General features: G+C 34.2%; 1 protein-coding gene across 2 annotated transcripts in view; it reads left to right on the top strand.

Annotated features, from left to right (window-relative positions):
• Positions 1-12,934, top strand: part of LOC111507481 (U3 small nucleolar RNA-associated protein 6 homolog) — a 49,096-nt gene extending 36,162 nt beyond the window's left edge. Inside the window, exons 5-7 of one of the 2 annotated variants that reach the window (XM_074186728.1) lie at positions 171-449; positions 12,116-12,518; positions 12,578-12,934. In XM_074186728.1, coding sequence (XP_074042829.1) covers positions 171-449; positions 12,116-12,480 — 644 coding nt within the window. In that variant the 3' untranslated portion in view covers positions 12,481-12,518; positions 12,578-12,934. Of the gene's footprint in view, positions 1-170; positions 450-12,115 lie in introns of both variants that reach the window. The other variant, XM_074186727.1, reaches the window with a different exon arrangement.
• The last annotated feature ends 6,808 nt before the right edge of the window (positions 12,935-19,742 follow it).

The following is a 19,742-nucleotide window of genomic DNA, read 5'->3' as shown; positions in this document are numbered from 1 at the left end:
AAATTGTGTAATCGATGGAATCAAATTGAATTCAAAGTTTTTTTTGTTTGAAGACATGTTAATAAAATTTTGTTTCCAATATTTTTAATATACGATTCATTTTCGAGTTAACGTTATATTGTCTCCAGATTCTTCAAACTCGTTATATATTTTTAAATTTCTTTTTTTAGGATTGAGAGCCCTGCCGGATTCTGTAGAGTTATGGAAGCTAAAATTGAAATATGCAGTCATAAAAGATAATGTTTCTAAGTTTAACGAAACATTCAAAATGGCTGTTTTGAATTTGAAAGAGAAATCTGCTCCTCTGTGGATGATGGCTCTAAGGTACCACACGCTGAGTTCTAAAAATCAAATCATCGAAAGAATTTACAAAGACGGAGTTCGACAGCCTGAAGAAGTATCTCAAATAATGAAACCTGAATATATTCAGTGGTTAGCTTTGAATAAAGGTAATTATATTTTTGATACACACTATATATATATATATATATATATATATATATATATATATATATATATATATATATATATATATATATATTATATTATATATATATATATATATATATTATATATATATATATATATATATATATATATTATATATATATATATATATATATATACATCCCGATATCAATATGGCATCCATACATTGAATGCGCTGATAGGGCGTCCATCATAATTTGAAGAATTTACCGAATATATTTCATGGTAAGTACTAGAAAACTGATTTCTGTAGGCTGGCATGACATTTTTACCACCATAAAAAAATTGAGTTCACTATTGATTCGATAGTAGAGCGTCCGTCCGTCAAACATTCATAAGAACTCCTCAGTATACACCATCATCAGACATCTGATTGATAATAGGGAGTCCAATAAGTATATTTTCATACATGAAATAGATTATTGGGAATCCTTACAACGTTGCCAATATTTACCGCATTAAATGTAGGCAGCAAGTGGGTTTTAATTTCTTCACATCTGTTTTTCAACAAGCGTTGTGCCAACGACAAATTGCGTATGGATTTCAGGTAGCCGGTATGTATTTCATTTTTACATAGGTACCAAGTGATATTGACTGATCATGAAAAGTTTATTCCATAACGAAATTTTCAATATCATTCGATAATTTTTGTCTTGGTTGGCATATTTCCATTTTAACACTGTATGATATTTAAGCGAGCCGAATATAATGATAGGAGAAGTGAAACCGACACATGCATGGTGTGATTATTGAAAGTTCAACTTTAATTACAAAAAGTTCATTGTATATTTCCATTAGAAAACAGCAAGAATTCAAAGTATTCAAACTAGTTGAAGACGCCAAAATGACAGACGATAGGATAAATAATATGAATTACCAAAGAATGTAAATATTCACGGCCGTAGATGACAGTGTAAAATCTGTTTTCAGCGTTTGCGTGGTTTGCAGGTTTTTATGCCTGACGTTTCGTCTACTACTGCGGTATACATTATCAGAGGCGATGTGGTAACGGTTGCAAAGCCCGAGTTCGTGGTCGAGTTGTTGTTCCCGTTAACTGAGTTATTGAGCATTGAAAAATTTGGTTGTTGAAAATTGGACGTGCCTGAGTGTTTTGTTGAGCACAGTCATATTTACTCAGTGTCATATTTATTCCATTTGGCTGATACACACTACACAGGATAGCCATCTAGAAGGCATCAAGACCTGTCAAGATTCATTTCCGTGTATGGTATACGATTTTTCGAGTCATGCATTTTTCAATATTTCTTTAAGGACTGACCTAAATATTTTTTAATTTTTTCTAGAGTTTTTCGTTTTTAATACGCTTTTATTAGGTCGACCTGTATGTATGTATGTAACTATGTAGTCAAATCTAAGAAAACTAATTTAACCATCTTTTAAAGATCGTAGCGTTATGAAAATTGGCAGTTTTATGTGATTTTGATGACAATATGGTAGGTACTCTGGAGCTGATCTGATGATGGAGCCGGAAGATAGGCACTAGGATTCCATGATGAAATATCGTATCATAGTCGTGTTTGGTCTTGTAATGAACGTGAATCTCTTTTTATCAATGTGCTCCACAAGATCACATTATAAAAGTTCAAAAACATTATATTTTGTTCATTATGATTTTTTTTAGTAACATAACATATTGTTTTAATTTTTCTATATATTTATCATTATATCCTGTTTCTGTATCAAATAAAGACATTCGGTAAGTTGAACAAACTGTTTTAGCGCAATTTGTTTATAAATTGTGTATGACCGTATGGGAATTCAAAAAATTTTTATCTTCATAATATGATATTCAGAAAAAAATACGATTTTTAATTGTTTATGAACGTTTTTTTATATATCTCGAATGTTCAAATGATTATTCGGAGAATGTTTTCTATTTTGAAAATCATAATTGACATTTCTCTACAAATTGACAGAAACATTTTTCATAATTAATTTTATCATTTATTACCAAAACAATTTATTATTAACGCATTCTTAACCGTCAGAGTTAGTATCTGAGTTTGATACGTAGAATGCCTGAATCAGTTTTCGATATACTGGATGGTTAGTATTTTGTTGATCAACAATCATGCCGTACTCGAAGTTGAAATTGTCATCATCCCAACAACATCGGATGCACTCATCACTGTTTTTCTACTGCTTTAAGTTTTACTGCAGTTAGATACCTACTATGCAACTACAATGAACTAGTTTCAGTAATTCTAAACCTGCCAATGATTATGGTGTTTTCATGGGCAAAAACAGAGTCTCTGTTTTTTCTCATCCCCAATCTGTAGCTGTTGAAAGATTGTTAAGCTATGTTTGAACTTGACTAATCTGATCAAGAAGTGCTTTTTTCCGAACTTTCTTCAGCAGTCTCCGAAAATTATGGTTGAGGTGTCATTCGATTCGGAATAGCGTCTAGAAAGTTTTTGAAAACGGACGACTTCCGAAAATGAAAATAGCAAAAGTTATAAACAATTTAGAGAATAATAAAGAATGGATTTAATTTTTTGAAAATATTTCTAAAACTAATTGAGATTTTCAAAATCGAAAATTCGAAAATAGGAAGAAATTTCCTATAAAAAAGTTTCAACTCCCGGAACTGTAGGACCAATATATATAATTTTCCCGAAGCCCTGAAAATGAGCTCGAAATCGGCTGTCTGGCCGCGCGTGAGCCGTGCCTGTTTGGGCCATTTTTACTAAAAAAAATTTCAGCATTTAAAATATATAAATTAAGGAATGAAAGAATTCAGGCATATACTCAAATGATAAATGAACAATAATCTGTCGGTAAAAAATGTTTATTGCAGTTATTCGATTTATTACGCTATTGTTAATTAACAATTTTCTATCGCTCGATCATCAACAAATCAGAAGTTAGATGAACATATTTCTTTAAAATTTTTATCACTCATTGTTTAAAAATTTATTATAAACAAATGCATTGTTTATAACATGATTGAATTTTTTTTGGATCTTAATTTTTGATAAAAATCATGATTTTTTTCAATTGTCTCTTGAAGAAATTTTTACAATGCAAAAAAACGCATTTGTTGAGTAACAATTTTTTTACCACCAATTATTAATATTAAGAAACCAATTTTTTAAAATAATTATTCATCTTGTTTTTAATTCGGAACAAAAACAATTTAATTTTTAAAATTCTCCATTGTGTATTGAATAAACAATTTGTTATAAACAAATGAATGTTTTCATTTCATTTTTGTTCCAGTTGCAATTGATGAATGAAAAAAACCATGCATTTTTTTATTCACTCCATTTTTTATCGAATTTATAACAAAGTTTTAAACAATAAGTGATGAAATAAAAAAAATATTTTTATGTAGCTTCTGATTTAAAAAAAACATATCAGTAATAATGATGAATAAAAAAATTTTTTCGATTATTTATTAAACTTTTTCATTAAAAAATGCAGTAAATGGTTAATAAATAACTGAAAAATAATAATTTTTCAATATTTTGGAAGTAAATCAATTCCTAACCGTTATAATCATAACTCTATGGAAGGAAAAAAATTCCACACTTTTAGTTTGAAAAATATCACACTTGCAATAATGATAATCGAGTGATAAAAAATTGTTAATTAACAATAGCATAATAAATCTAATAATTGCATTAAAAATTTTTTACCGACAGATTACTGTTAATTTATCTTTTGAGTATATGACTGAATTTTTTCATTCCTCAATTTATATATTTTATATGCTATAAATTTTTTTTTGTAAAATTAACCTAAACACGCACGGCCTACACGCGGCTAAACACCCGATTTAGAGCTCTATTTCAGAGCTCCGGGAAAATTATAAATATTGGTCCTACAGTTCCGGTAGTCAGGACTTTTCGATAGGAAATTTCTTCCTCTTTTCGAATTTTTTTTTTTCGATTTTGAAAATTCCAATTAGTTTTTGAGATATTTCCAAAAAACTGGACCCATTTTTTATTTTTCACTAAATTGTTTATAACTTTCGCAATTTTCATTTCCGAAAGTCATTCCGAAACATTGGCAAATGTTTCTCTGAAAATAGCTCAGCATTCTTGGATTATTCTTTCCTTCAGTGGCTTTATTGAATCAGATTGCGTCGCCTTTAAAACAACCTATTTTAAGTAAGTGGCCCAGAGGAAAAAATCTAGAGGAGATAGGTCCAGGGATGTGAGAGGCCATTCAGTAGAATCTCTTCTTCCAATACATTGATCAGCATAATTATTATCTAACCATTGAATAACTGGAACTACAAAATAATAAGGTTCCCCATTCTGTTGAAAATGTAATACATTTTTTTTCAAAGATAAATTGCCGTGTATGTCTCTGTGATTCTCTAATTCATGAACTATCCGAGGTTCGATAGATCTTTCTAGCATGTGATCATACATTTCGCCATTTACATTTTCTTCTATATACAGTGTGTAACAACGAAAACCTAACAGAGCCGTTTTTGAATATAAAAAGTAAGATTTTCAAAAAAGCTCGGACACGTCGATTTCTAATTGAAGGGGGACACCTTTCAGACTAATCAGATTTTTTGTAGTACGCACCCCCTCAGAGAGGTGCGTCCGACGACCTTTATTTAGATGGGGAAAGTAGGTCGAGTGGCACCTTGTTTTAAAGGTCTTTCGAATACCTTCACAACTCTGTTAAAAGAAAATTTTTGTAACGATTAGTTTTCGAGATAATTTGAAGTTAAAATTGCCATGTTGATAATACATTAGACAGACCACTCGGTAACTTGTATGCCTAAATAAAAAAAATTTTAAGCAGTTCTTCTTATCAATTTTTTGTTAAATAACAACGTTCGATTGTTTTGTTGAAACGGGTCGTGTATTGTTATTTGTTTAAACATTTCTTTCACTACTGCCGAAAGGGTTTCAGTTATTGCTTCATTTTTTGGCAACGACCAAAATGCTAATAAAACATCAATTTTATTTAACGAGCAAAAACCTGGTAAACACCTAAGCAGAAATCACGTTCTGGATTTGGTCACAAAATTCAGGGAGACAGGTTCGGTTTTAAATGAAAAAAGTGATGTTCAGAGAAGGGTAGTGAATGACGATAATGCGATTGTAGTGTTTGGTCAAGTCATCGCCAATCCCAGGTTAAGTACCAGAGGTTTATCCGCAATGGCAGGAATAAGCCATATGATCGCATGGAGAATCCTTAAAAACCACAAATACCATCCTTACAAAATTAAACTTGTTCGTGAACTCAATGAGGATGATTTTGACCGAAGACAGGAGTTTTGTGAGGGCATGAGTGAAATATTAATGCAAAATCCCGAACTGCTTTATAACATCTGTTATTCGGACGAAAGCTCATTTTATTCAAATGGTTGCGTGAACCGTTACAATTGCCGTTATTGGTCGGATGAAAACCCAAGACAATACGCAGAAATACATACCCAACATCCCCAAAAGTTGAATATCTGGGCCGGAATATTAGGCAATCATATTATAGGTTCATTTTTCATTGATGGAAATTCAACCGGTGATTCTTATTAACAACTTCTTGAAGAGGCAATTCAACCTTCATAAGTAGGTGCCACTCAATTTACCTAAAATGTAATGGTGGTAACCAACCCCATCCCCCGGAGAAATCTCCTCGTAATAAACAAATAATTCGACATCAAATGGACACGTATTAGCAGGTTGTCATAAAAAGCAAAAATTTATTTTTTTTATGAGAGTTCTGAACGTAACTTGCACCTTAAAAACAATTTGATTTATTTTAAAAAGAGTTGAACTCAATGCAAATACCTTTAAAACTTCAAATTATCTCGAAAACTAATCGTCACAAAAATTTTCTGTTGACAGAGTAGTAAAGGTATTCGAAAGACCTCTAAAACAAGGTGCCACTCTCCTTCCCTATCTATCCCTATCTATTATCGAGACGAATAAAAAAAAATAGAAGAGGCGTAAAATATTCAAGTCTTAATATTAATGCTACGATGGTAAAAATCATGTTTTTGAAAATTTACTAAATTAATAATAGAAAATAAAATTTATTCTGAATGAATTCTTTTATTTGATGAACCAAAACTTACTGCATCGAATGTAGCTTTGAAGAGTACCATTGAAGAGCATATCTTAAGAGCTTTCAGATAATGTATCACAAGTAGGTGGTTGCCTTTCAAAAATATGAAGTTGTGGTGGCTGGGGGCAAGGGTGTGAGAGAAAAAACAAGTTAGTCATCACATCATTTGTTTCTCCCTTTGTATTATGAAAGTTGTTTTCAGCGATTTCTTATATTTTATTTGGTTGCTCAGAGATAGACCTTGTAAGTTTTCAAATTGTCACCCTGTGTATGAAACCGGCGCCGACCTACAAACATACCAAATCAACGATATTTCTAACAAATCATTGAGACTTCCCTCTCGCAAAAACTATTGCATTGTTGTCAGTTATATGGACGCCTCATAATCGCTCACATGTATGAAAAATATACGGCACAAGTATACGCGTACCTCCCGAGCGCCACCAAAATAAAAAAGACTCATCTAGAATATACGCCAATACATATAATTTTGACAATGAAATTGATAAATAGGCGCCCATCTGAAATTTTGTCAGATGGAAGATAGGGAACCTCTGAACTGCCTGGCATGGTGAAACAATTCGGCGTCCATATATGGACGCCTCATTGAAACCGGACGCCCGATTGATAGAAAATTGTAAATGTACGGAAGCTCTATTGATAGTTGGATATATATATATATATATATATATATATATATATATATATATATATATATATATATATATATATATATATATATATATATATATATATATATATATACAGGGTGTCCCTGGACTTCCTCTTTTCCTCTCGGGAATGTATAGATGGGGTCAAAATATCACCAGTACTTCATATAACTTTTTTTCCTAAAATCCTTCGTTACCAAGTAACGGGCCCTCGAAGTTACAAAATGAAAAATGTTTTTCTTTGATAACTTTTCAAGTGAATATTCAAAATCATCCAAATTTTGGTAATTGACTAAACAAATGAATTCCTTCGATGAGCTTTCATGCAGGAGTCAGTTGTTTTGCTACAAAGTCAGGAACGGACTACCCCCGATGGTCCACACCCCAAAACTTTGAAATGACAGATATTTTTCAACAAATTAAGGTTACTTGGACAATTTTATGAATAAAAATACTCGTGTGGAAAGTCGATCGGAGCAACGAGTCTTGATAAAAATGTAGTTTCACTCGACGACATCAAACCCGCTCGTCCACCATTATTTGAAATGAATAATCATCAAAGCAGAAATAATAATGATAACGTTAATTCAACAACATTTATCCTGAGATGTCTACCATTATTCGAAAATATTAGTTTTTAAGGAAAATGGAAATGATAGGTAAAATGTTCATAACGAATTTTTATAATGCAAACACGTTTAACTAACGAAACTCAAGAGCCTCAAGAGCAAACAGAAATGAAAAATCCGCTACAGAAACTGCTCGATATGACCACCTTCTCTCTCTATACATTTTCTTAGTCTGCGAAGACACCCTCTCTGTACTTGAAATAGCATTCCAGGGTCGTTTCGTATGGCTTCACAATGTAATGTTATTCTATTCAACAATGCATCTCTTGTGTGAATAGGTGTAGCGTAAACAAGGCTTTTTAGATGCCCCCACAGAAAGATATCCAATGGATTTAAATCCGGAGACCGCGATGGCCATGAATATGGCCCACCTCTACCAATCCATCTATTATGGAAAATATGGTTCAGATGGTCACGCACAATCAAACTAAAATGAGGAGGAGCGCCATCATGCATAAACCACATATCTCTTCGGGTTTGCAATGGAACATGTTCCAAAAGTCCATTCAAATCGTTCTGAATGAACTCCAAATAACGTTCTCCATTCAATCGGTCCTGTAGAACGAATGGTCCTATAAGATGGTTTCCTATGATACCAGCCCAAACATTCACGTTGAATTTCCGTTGGTGTTTGGTTTGCAATATCCCATGGGGATTTTCTTCGGCCCATATATGGAGATTATGAGAGTTGATAACTCCATCTCTACTGAAACCTGCTTCATCAGTGAATAAAACTCGATTAATAAAAGTCATATCCTCTCTTTGCCTATCCATGAACCAATTGGCATATTCCAGTCGTGCTGGAAAATCTTGAGGTGTCATGGCATGTACCTTCTGGATGTGAAATGGGTGGAGCAGTTGTTCCCTAATTATTCTATGAATAGTGGACTTGGATGTATGGAACTGTTCTGATAGATTTCTGATGCTCATTGAAGGATCATCAGCGACGGCTTCCAAAATATTTTCCTCCAATAGAACGGTACGTACAGTCCTAGGAGCGCCCTCACCACCTCGTTTTGGCAAAACTGTACCTACAATAATATCGAAATAAAACAACGTGCTCAAGTTAATTATCAATTATTACATACCTGTCTCCCTCAAGCTGCGATCGACACGCTCGAATGTTTCTCTTGACGGTACCGTTCGATTGGGAAAATGCTCGGAATACAGACGACGAGCTTCTGCAGCATTACAAAATGCTCGTCCATAAAATACATGCATATCTGCATATTCATTGAATGTAAACTGTTCGGCCATATCAAAAAAATTCAAAATATCCTATAGAATATTGACAATACAATGATAGTCATATGACAACGCACCACTCAACAAAACAAAATCGCATTCCAGTTTCTCATTTTTTATCAAAACTTTCTAAAAGGTTTTTATGTCAACATCTGTGAAAGAAATGGAACATATTTATTCCCTGGATATTTTTCACCTGATCATGTGCAGCCGTTTTTGTAGTTCATTCGTTTGCTTTTTATTAGTATAGTAAATATTTTTTCCGATGTGCGTTTTTTCAGCTAAATTTAGATTCGTGTTAAAGAATTTCTCCCATAAAATTATAATTATCAGTGAAACTCCCCAACAGTTTAGCTGTGAAGAAGAATTTGAAACATTCGAATGTTGAGTTTCATGAGATTCAGATAACTGATCAACACGAAACGTGATTATTCCACACGTATTATGTACATACAAAATATGGAATGAATTCGATATTTCATAGTAGAGTAGCTTGTTAGTTTAAAAACACCACGAATCTACAGAACTTGATATTTCTTTTGAAAAAATATCTGCTATCACAATTGTGACTTAAACTTCCATATAGGTACTGTACTTCTTGTTTACGACTTCATTTTAGCATACTTTGTATTATTCCTGTTATAAATGTTGTTGAATTAACGTTATCATTATTATTTCTGCTTTGATAATTATTCATTTCAAATAATGGTGGACGAGCGGGTTTGATGTCGTCGAGTGAAACTACATTTTTATCAAGACTCGTTGCTCCGATCGACTTTTCACACGAGTACTTTTATTCATAAAATTGTCCAAGTAACCTTAATTTGTTGAAAAATATTGAAAAATATCTGTCATTTCAAAGTTTTGGGGTGTGGACCATCGGGGGTAGTCCGTTCCTGACTTTGTAGCAAAACAACTGACTCCTGCATGAAAGCTCATCGAAGGAATTCATTTGTTTAGTCAATTACCAAAATTTGGATGATTTTGAATATTCACCTGAAAAGTTATCAAAGAAAAACATTTTTCATTTTGTAACTTCGAGGGCCCGTTACTTGGTAACGAAGGATTTTAGGAAAAAAAGTTAAATGAAGTACTGGTGATATTTTGACCCCATCTATACATTCCCGAGAGGAAAAGAGGAAGTCCAGGGACACCCTGTATATATTAGCCTATTACACAACTCCGTGCGTTTGTGTTGTTTCCTGATTTCGGCAAACAAGTGTTGCCCATCTTTACACTTGGCTGCACCGCGCTGATGAGGCCAATAGCCAGAAACACGTGTCCGTGGTTTGCCCCCCTTTTTTTGAGTGTTGTGTCCACGAATTATTCCATTCTTGTTTGTATCATACACACTCGATAAAATATATATATATATATATATATATATATATATATATATATATATATATATATATATATATATATTTCGATTAAATTGGTACACTCGACCACCCTGTAGATTTCTATGGGTTGAACAAAGCCTGCAAAATCGGTAACTAATCTTTTATCAAGTTTTTTACAAACTGTAGGTTTTCGGCTAAAATGAATAATCTGAAAGTGTCGAGTTTGTACATTCTATGCAGTTCTTGCTCAGCAATTAAACTGGAAATATTGTGCTTTAACATGGAACGCCATCACTTACCATTGGCTGAGATGAATAGAGCTGTAGGGCTTCTTCAAGGTGGCATGCAACAAAATGATGTAGCTCTCTCTCTCTCTCTTCGTTTGGGGGTCTCCCAAAGTGTTATCAGTCAATTGTGGCGGCGTTTCCGTGAAACTGGCAGTCCAGCCGAACAACATCCAGGGCGAGGACGCGCTACAACTGCAGTTCAAGATCGATTTTTGGTCTTAACCGCAAGAAGACAACCGACAATCACAGCACCTGAGTTGGTTAACGTGTTGCAGCAGACGCACCAGGTAACCATTGGTCGTGATACTGTCAGAAATTGACTGCATGAAGCAGATCTCCATAACAGAAGGCCACTTTGATGTCCACCTTTGTCGAGAGGCAATCGCGGTAGTAGATTAGAGTGGTGTTAAGAACATCAAAACTGGGATGCAAATGATTGGGCCACAGTTTTGTTTACAGACGAATCCAGATTTGGATTTCATCCAGATTCTCGTTGAGTAAGACTGTGGAGACGACCTGGAAATAATGAACGTTTGAGACACGTCCAGGAAGTCCACACATACAGAGGTGGTACAATAATATTATGGGGCGGAATCATGATCGGCGGCAGAACCGATTTCGTTTTTCCAAATCGCTCCCTCACAGCTCGACAGTACCTCGACACCATTCTTCTACCTATCGTCCGTTTGCTGGTGCTGTTGGTGAAAACTTCCACCTAATGCACGATACATAGCTTACTTAAGCTCAAGGCCTTAACCATAATATGTACTATGCAGAATTTTGTACTCATATTTATTTGTAGTTACGCAATTTATGGAATAAATAAATAAATAAAATAAATAATGCTCGTCCACATGTCGCGCGTCTAGTGACTGACTGGCTCACCAACGAAGGAGTTGATGTATTGCCATGGCCAGCACAATCACCGGACCTAAATCCCATCGAGCATGTGTGGGACATGCTTCAACGAAGAATTACTCCGCATATGGGGAACATTCACACAACGTTTCAATTGAGAGAGTTTTTAATCGCTGAATGGGCAAATGTACCTCAACAAGACATTGACAATCTCATTTTGTCGATGCACGATAGATGTAGGGCCGTAATAAACCAGCGTGGAGGCCATACTTTGTACTGATTCCAATTTTTTTTGTATTATGATTTTTTTTCGGGGTGCCAAAGAAGAGCCATATTTTTTTTTAGTTTTGCTTATATGCGCACTCAGTATTTTTGACCATTTAATAAATTTTGTTGAAAGTTACATTCGTTTAATAATCACCCGTCAACTTTTTTCCCTAAAGCGATCTAAAAAAAAATTATTGCCATTTTTAAAAATATCCTTAGACTTTTCCGATGTTTGTATATATAAATAAATAAATAAATAAATATTTTTTTAGGTATTAAGGAAGCCCGAAAACAATATAGTCTTCTAGCAGTTGAAGAGCCATATTGCAAAGAACTCCATGCAACAATGGCTAAAATAGAATCAGCAGAAATAGACTTAGATGTGAAAGAATTAGAAACAGTCTTGTTATTATCATGTAAACAGTTCGGCAGTGAAGATGCCGATGTTTGGATTAGTTTGATCAGGTGTTACTTGGAATACCACAAAATGTGGGAGGAACTAGATCAGAATTTTAATGTCAATGAGAAGGTGTTACAAATCAAACAAGATGCAGAATACCAATTGTCCCATAGTGCTTTATTATTGGCTGATTTCAGAGGGAAATATGATGCTTTGAGAAGTTCTGTTGATTTCTAGAGAGGAGCTGATTTATGATCCCAAGACAAAAATATCAAGTAATATAGAAATGTGAAGACTTGGAAAATATTAATTTTACATTAATAATATATTTTAGAGGTTGAACTGGTTTCCTTGAAAATGAAGATATAGAACTCACATTTACTTTCATGTCAGAGTCTCATCACATATCGGGATAACAATTCTAGATTAAAGTTTTAATATAAAAGAAACTGTATTGTGCATGAAACGAAATACTATAATTACCTTTCAACTAAACATGTTAGTTAAGGAGTTTGTTTCCTGAAATCACAATAAGCATCCCTAGTTTCTTGAGTTGGTATGCCATCAAGTGTTTTTTTGTCACCAAATTTTCTGTAACATCAACTTTCTTTTATCATATCTCAAATCAAATTGTTAACTTATTATTTTGCATATAAACATTTTTGTTTAAATAAAATAAACATTGTTTGAATGAGTCTAGTTAATCACCTCTCCTAGTAGATAATTTGGTATTATTTAATGTAATAATTCTAAAATATATATATTACATTTCACGTTGTTTGTCCGCGATGGACTCCTAAACTACTTGAGAGATTTTAATAAAATTTTGCACTCAATGTGCAGTTTGATCCAACTTGCAAGATAGAATAGCTTACATCTTAATTTATAGTCGCAATATTATTTTATTGCAAATCATTTGTCTATTATTTGACATTTACCATTATCTGTTAACTCCAAACGATTTTAACAGATGGCGATATCTGTTGACGTGGTTGAGTAAGTTATCAATACATGGCGCTGCTATGTTAAACCTACAAACGTGTCATACTATACTAAAACCAATAATGATTGAGAGTAGAAGTAAGCCCAGTTGACAGCAAATCGGGGGCGTGCTTATTGATTTTTGAGAGGGTTAAGAATGAAAGAAAAATTCTTAGTACAATTAGTTAAAATATTCATGCACATTTTTTATTTATATCATTAAAACTTTGCAATATCGTAATTTACCTAATCTTACAAATTTTTGATAATAGAATATAATATAAATGTAAATGTAAAAATTTTCGTCTAATCTTCAACCTCAGATTCGTCACTGTTGCTACCGCTATCATCAAAGTGAATTATGATTGGTTCAATATTGTGTTCAATACGGTTGTCTACGTATCTGTTTTTTCGTTAACCAGCCGTCGCACCCCTAAGAACGACAACCCTCAGAAGTCTAAACTTGTGTGAGCTAAGGATTAACGAGGTCTTACCTTTTAACGTGTAATTCCTAACACGCTGCAGAAACAGTTCGAATAGATTCTTGTAGGTGATGTTGCACGTCCACTAATTTAAATGTTCTGTTGTCTCGTGCCACATATCCTTTTACTTGCGCCCAGATTCTATTGGGTTTAATTCGCAGTGGTATGGTGGTAACCTTAAAACTGTAATTCCACGACTTAACGCCATTTCATCCACTGCGAATTTTTTATATTTGTCTGTGTGTAATTTTGTTAGCTGAAGTAGTTCTGCCTTTAAACTATCTTTGTTATATTGGATGTTCTTATTAATTAACCATTCTTGAATTGCTGCTTTTTTCCATGATTGTTTCGGTAATGGTTCTAAATGTCGACTATGGTATGGGGCATTGTCCATGACGATGACAGACCCAGGTTCCACAAGTTGAATGATGCCTTCAAACCATTTTTCAAACACCTCCACATTCATCTCTTCATGATAGTCGCCTGTTTTCTTAGATTTAAATATTAATTCACCATTTGGTAAAAATCCACTGTCGCTTCCTATATGCGTAACTATCAGACGACTACCTTTTCCAGATGGCTGTTCTAACCCAACTGACAAACCTTCAATAAAGGCTTGTCGTGCACTTGTTATATTACCATCCTGCCATACTTTTTTGACCGTATGTCCTTGGTTAACCCATGTCTCGTCCATGAAGTACAATTTTTTTTGAGCTTCCGAAATTCGTCAATTTTTCTTAGATAGTTTCTTCTCCATGCTATTATTTCTTGACGTTCAATGAGAATGCTTTTCCTATCAACTTTTCCGTAGCTAAATTTCATTTCGTGTACAAGTTTCCTAAAAGTTTCTTTACCCATTTTTGGGACCAATTCATGATCGCTAAGTGCCTCCAGAACTGTTTGTAGTGTGGGCAGCTCAGTTCTGAAAAAGAAACTGTGAATAGTTCTGCGTATACTGGTTTTGGCTTCTTCATCAACTGTGATTTTTTTTCGTCCGCTACTAGTTTTTGGCGTTTGTACGTCCCCATGAATTTCTGCTTCTCTTAGTATTTTGTAAATCCATGATTTTGGTACACCGGTATAATCAGAGCACATATCAACTAATTTATCTTTTGTAATTGTGGAACTTAATGATGTAGAAATGCCCGGTTGGTTATTCGGAGGTACACATGTAGAATTACAGCACATATGCACAAAGTCATCTTTTGGTGGCTGATGATCTCTTTCAAGACAGTGAAATACTCGCAGTACAATTTGTTTTTCTCTTACTGACCGAGACTCCGACCGTTTTACCTTTTTCGACGTGGAAGGCCCGACCATGTCTCCAATTTTTTGAGTAGTTTGAGAACGGTGTAGAAATATAATTATGTAACGCTTAAACACATATTAGCACTATTATTTTCACCAATTGTTATCACAACACGTCGATTGCTGACTAACTTAACTGTAAAACGTACAATTCACGCTGTATAATTCACAAACCAATGATACGCTCATGGCTGCAAGTACATTAGTGAGGACTGCAACGATGAGATGGAAGTTACGGTAAAGTGACAAAGACAGAAATATCGTTGCGTACAGCGTTGCCACTAGTTGTAATAAATATCTAACACTATACAGAAAATAATGAATTTTAACTGATCAGTAATCAGAAAATGTATAAGTATTACTCAATAATACAAGCTCATTACTGATTTTTGTCATAAATAATACCTTTTAATCGTACTAGTATTGTGTATTATCTATAATTCGCCACAACCTACAACTCTACTGCTTACTATGTTTTGATTCTGCTATAAACTGGTAACGTAAAATTTAGATATGACAACGCGCTTTACTCTCAATCATTATTGGTTTTACTATAGCTACAGTTCAATAGCATAACCACCACGTGTTGTTGAGGCTAAAGTATAAGTTTAATTTATTTTGTAGTAAACAAAATACCGTGAAATTTAATTGTTATAACTGGAATGCCACCACGTAATCTTCGATTAAAGATTGGTTCCCCTATTATTCTCCTACGTAATTTGAATCCACCTCAATTATGCAAAGGTACGGGTTTGGTCATCAAAAAGATCACCGGAAATATTCTTGAAGCAACCATTTTAACTGGGAAGTGTAAAGGAAAAGTGGTCCTGTTGCCACGTATTCCAATGATATCCTCAGATTTTACCATACCCTTTAGAAGGCTACAGTTTCCAATTCGTTTAGCTTTTGTCATGTCTATAAATAAGTCTCAAGGCCAAACAATGTCCATTTGTGGTTTAGATTTGGAAAATCCATGTTTTTCTCACGGGCAACTGTATGTTTCATGTTAACCTGTAGGGAAACCGTCGAATCTATTTGTAATAGCTAAAGACAGGTTAACCAAAAGTATTGTGCACCGATTAGTGCTAAATTAAATTGAAATTAAAATTATGTATAATTAAAAATAATAACAGAACAGCTGCCAACTATGACTACCAGAAAAGCAGATAAGCAGAGTTGGTTAGGACAAAAAGGAATTACATTTCCCGAGGACATGGTCAAGGCCGAGCTTATGAGTGTCATTGAACAGCATCGTGACAGATATTGCCAGCATGTGGTGGATACAATAGCTCGTGCTGAAGGCATCACCATTTTGAGACTTGCTCCCTACCAATGCGAGTTAAACCCGATAGAATTAATCTGGGCTCAAATTAAGGGTTACATAGCTCGTGAAAACGTGACATATAAAATTTCTGATGTCCAACGTTTATTATAACTCGCAATGGAACGGATACGGAAAGAAGATTGGGCTAATGCTGTAGCCCATGTGATCAAGGAAGAAGAGAAAATGTGGAGATTGGACGGGATGGTAGACACTGTTTTCGACCAAATACTAATAGATTTTGGTGTGACTGGGGATTCCTCTTCGGAAGAGTCAATGGATTCTGAAACTTCATAAGCATAACATAGTTAATTTTTTTTGCTTTGTAGTTCTCTTTCTATATAAAAGGAACATGATAACTATTTTGTAAATTTTTCTGTTTTTTTGAAGTTACTGTATTAGGCATAATAAGAAAATGTAATCAGTTTTACCATTGACAGCAGGTAACAACTTTCTAACCGTGTTGCAACTGATGTGAAACTGTAATATTTATAATACATATAAAGATAAGATGCGAAATAAAACAGTTGTCATCAAAAGAAATACTCTGCAATAAAATATTAGTAAGCAATGATAATCAACGGGATAAATTATATCTAAGCAAGTTTATATAGATTCTGTTTGGGTTGAAATCATAGTCAATTAATATACTTCCTCCTCTCTTAAGTGGAAGATTAGGGTTGGTCTGGTTGGCTGGTCTGACCATCCATCTCTAAGTTGTCTTTTGAAGTTTTCTTATGTAGTTGTCTTCTTCGAAGATACTGGATCAAGTTTTAGGGATAACATGTTTTATAGTAACATGTCGCCAAGATGTAGATGGTAAGACTAACCATTAAATAAATGATAACAATCATCCAAACAGGTAGTGATTGTTCAGGCATTGGCACTTGGGGTAAAATAACTTCATAATGGGTGCTCATAATATAATAGATAGATAGAGATTCACTTTATTGTCGAAGAAAATACAATCTTATTGACGAAGCTTGTTGAAAAATCTGGTATATATAGCACTTCAAAGAATAAAAGAAAAGAAACAATTCAAAAACACAAATACCCAGAAACACAATTTGAACAAAACTAAGTTCACATATCTAATAGATAAAATATAACAATAGAAAATAAAATTTAACAAAGTTTGTAGCAAAATAGTTTGTATAGTCCCTTTCAAAAGATTTAAGTAACAAATATACAAAATTTGAACATAAGTTCACATATATCCTGGTATAAAATATAATTTAAAGTATTGGTGTCAATATAAACAACAAAAAAAACATCCATATTAAATCACAGCAAAGTTTCAGTGTAATATTCATCAAGATTTTTTCCTTCCTAATTTCGTAAGGTATGTGATTATACAGCTTTTTACTTTCATAAATTAAAGAATACTTTGTCTGGCTTGTTTTTGGAACAGAAAGATTTATTTTATTTTCAGTTACTTGCCGGGTTATGTAATTTGTATGTTCCAGAGTTCCAACCATATTATGTTTTTTGTAAATCAGGCAAACTGTTTCAAATATGAAAATACAAGTAACAGTGAGAATTTTTTCTCTCAAAAATAATGGTCTGCATGACTTACGCACTCCCATCTTGCATAAGTATCTAACCACTCGCTTTCGCAAAACAAACACTGAATGAAAAAGTTGTTGACTGCAAAATCCCCAGAAGGCAACGCCATATCTCAGGTGGGACTCAATCAGTGAATGATATACCATTTTTGTTGTGGAAACTATTCGAAGTGCATAACATCCTGATGCCAATTTTTTATTCAAAGCTGAAATATATTGATTAAATTTTGTTTTGTTATCCATGAAGATTCCCAGGAATTTGGATTGGTTTTCATTCTCAAGAATTTGTCCATTGAAGTATAAATTGTTAATATTACAGCTGAAGGTGAGTTGGTTTGTTTTTTTAATATTAAAGCACAAGTAGTTTGCCCTTACACCATTTTTTCACAACTTCTAAATCACTAGAGATAGTTTATTCATATTAGAAGTATTTTTTCCATGCCAAAGGAGCGTGGTGTCATCCACAAAGAACGTAAACATTCCTTGAGTTGAGAGAGTAACAAGGTCATTTACATAAATAAGGAAAAGAATCGGACCCAGTGCTGATCCTTGTGGAACCCCAAATAAGATATCGTTAGTGTGTGATAGTTTTTCGTTTGATCTTACTAACTGCCTTCTATCACTTAAGTAAGACCTGAACCAGCCATTACACGCTCCTATGGAGCCATAGTAGTTCAACTTTTGCAAAAGAAGTTCATGATTTACACAATCAAAAGCTTTGGAGAAATCGCAGAATACTGCAGCTACGACCTCACCATTGTTGAGATGTGTGTAGACACGTTCAAGAAAGGAAAAGATTGCGTCATTTGTGTTTTTTGCCTTATGAAAGCCAAATTGACAGTTGGTTAATATATTGTATTCATGAAGAAAAGCTAATACTCTTTTTTTCACCATTTTTTCTATGATTTTTGAGTGTTGAGAGCATGGAAATAGGTCTGAGGTAGTTTTTTTTGTACCTTGGGAGCTGTCTTGTCCATTCAGTCCAAATCTCCAGAAAACACTTCATCCTCTTGGGCTTATTGCGTTTATTCTCCCATCTTCTCATGACACCCATTCCATCAGTCTCGGTCTGAGGTAGTTAGTTTAAGCCGATTTCAGAACCACCCCCCACCACTTTTAACCTTGAAATGACCTCTACGTCACACGAAGTAGTCAAGGTGACTTTGAGTAGGTGTTATGAGTTTGACCTTGAACGACCTTGGTGACTTTGGCTTCGAATGAATTCGAGCCAGTTTTGCACCTACATGATTCAACGTAACCAAGGTGCCTTTGAACGATTGTATTGAGTTGGACATTGAACGACTCTGTCTTACGTCACACGATGCAGGCAACGTGACTTTGAGGTTTTGGGTTTTTCCTTGAACGACTTTCATTGATCCATGCGGCTTTTTTGAAGATTCTTTGAACGACTTTTTGCAATATCATATGCCTTTGTAAATTTGGGGGGCGCTCATGTATTCTTCTTCCCTTCCCCACTTTTTGAGTGAGTATATTAACGAGGGGCCGCCCACTCACAGGAGTCAGTTCGATATCGCGCATATTGAATATTATTTAGAAGATTTGAGGATTCGACCTTGAATGGCCTTCCGCTGCTTTTGGACGGCATTCTGACAATGACCTCTATATACGTCACACGAAGTAGCCGAGGTGACTTTGATGTAGTGTTTTGGGTTCAATTTTGAATGACCGCTATTCACTCCCCATGTTTTCGATATGTTTTGAACCTATACGACACAGCGTACATTGAGAAGGCGTTTCATGTTTAACCTTGAACGACCTTGACCTGTGTAACACGACGACGCTGGCAAGGTGACTTTGAGGTAGTGTTTTGAGTTTGACATT

This window comes from Leptinotarsa decemlineata, unplaced genomic scaffold (assembly GCF_025532065.1).
Source record: "Leptinotarsa decemlineata unplaced genomic scaffold, Ldec_3_MD MMD2_P_RNA_scaffold_4, whole genome shotgun sequence".
NCBI lineage: Eukaryota > Metazoa > Arthropoda > Insecta > Coleoptera > Chrysomelidae > Leptinotarsa > Leptinotarsa decemlineata.
Note: the sequence above shows the minus strand (reverse complement) of the source record. Positions and strands in the feature narration are given on the sequence as shown.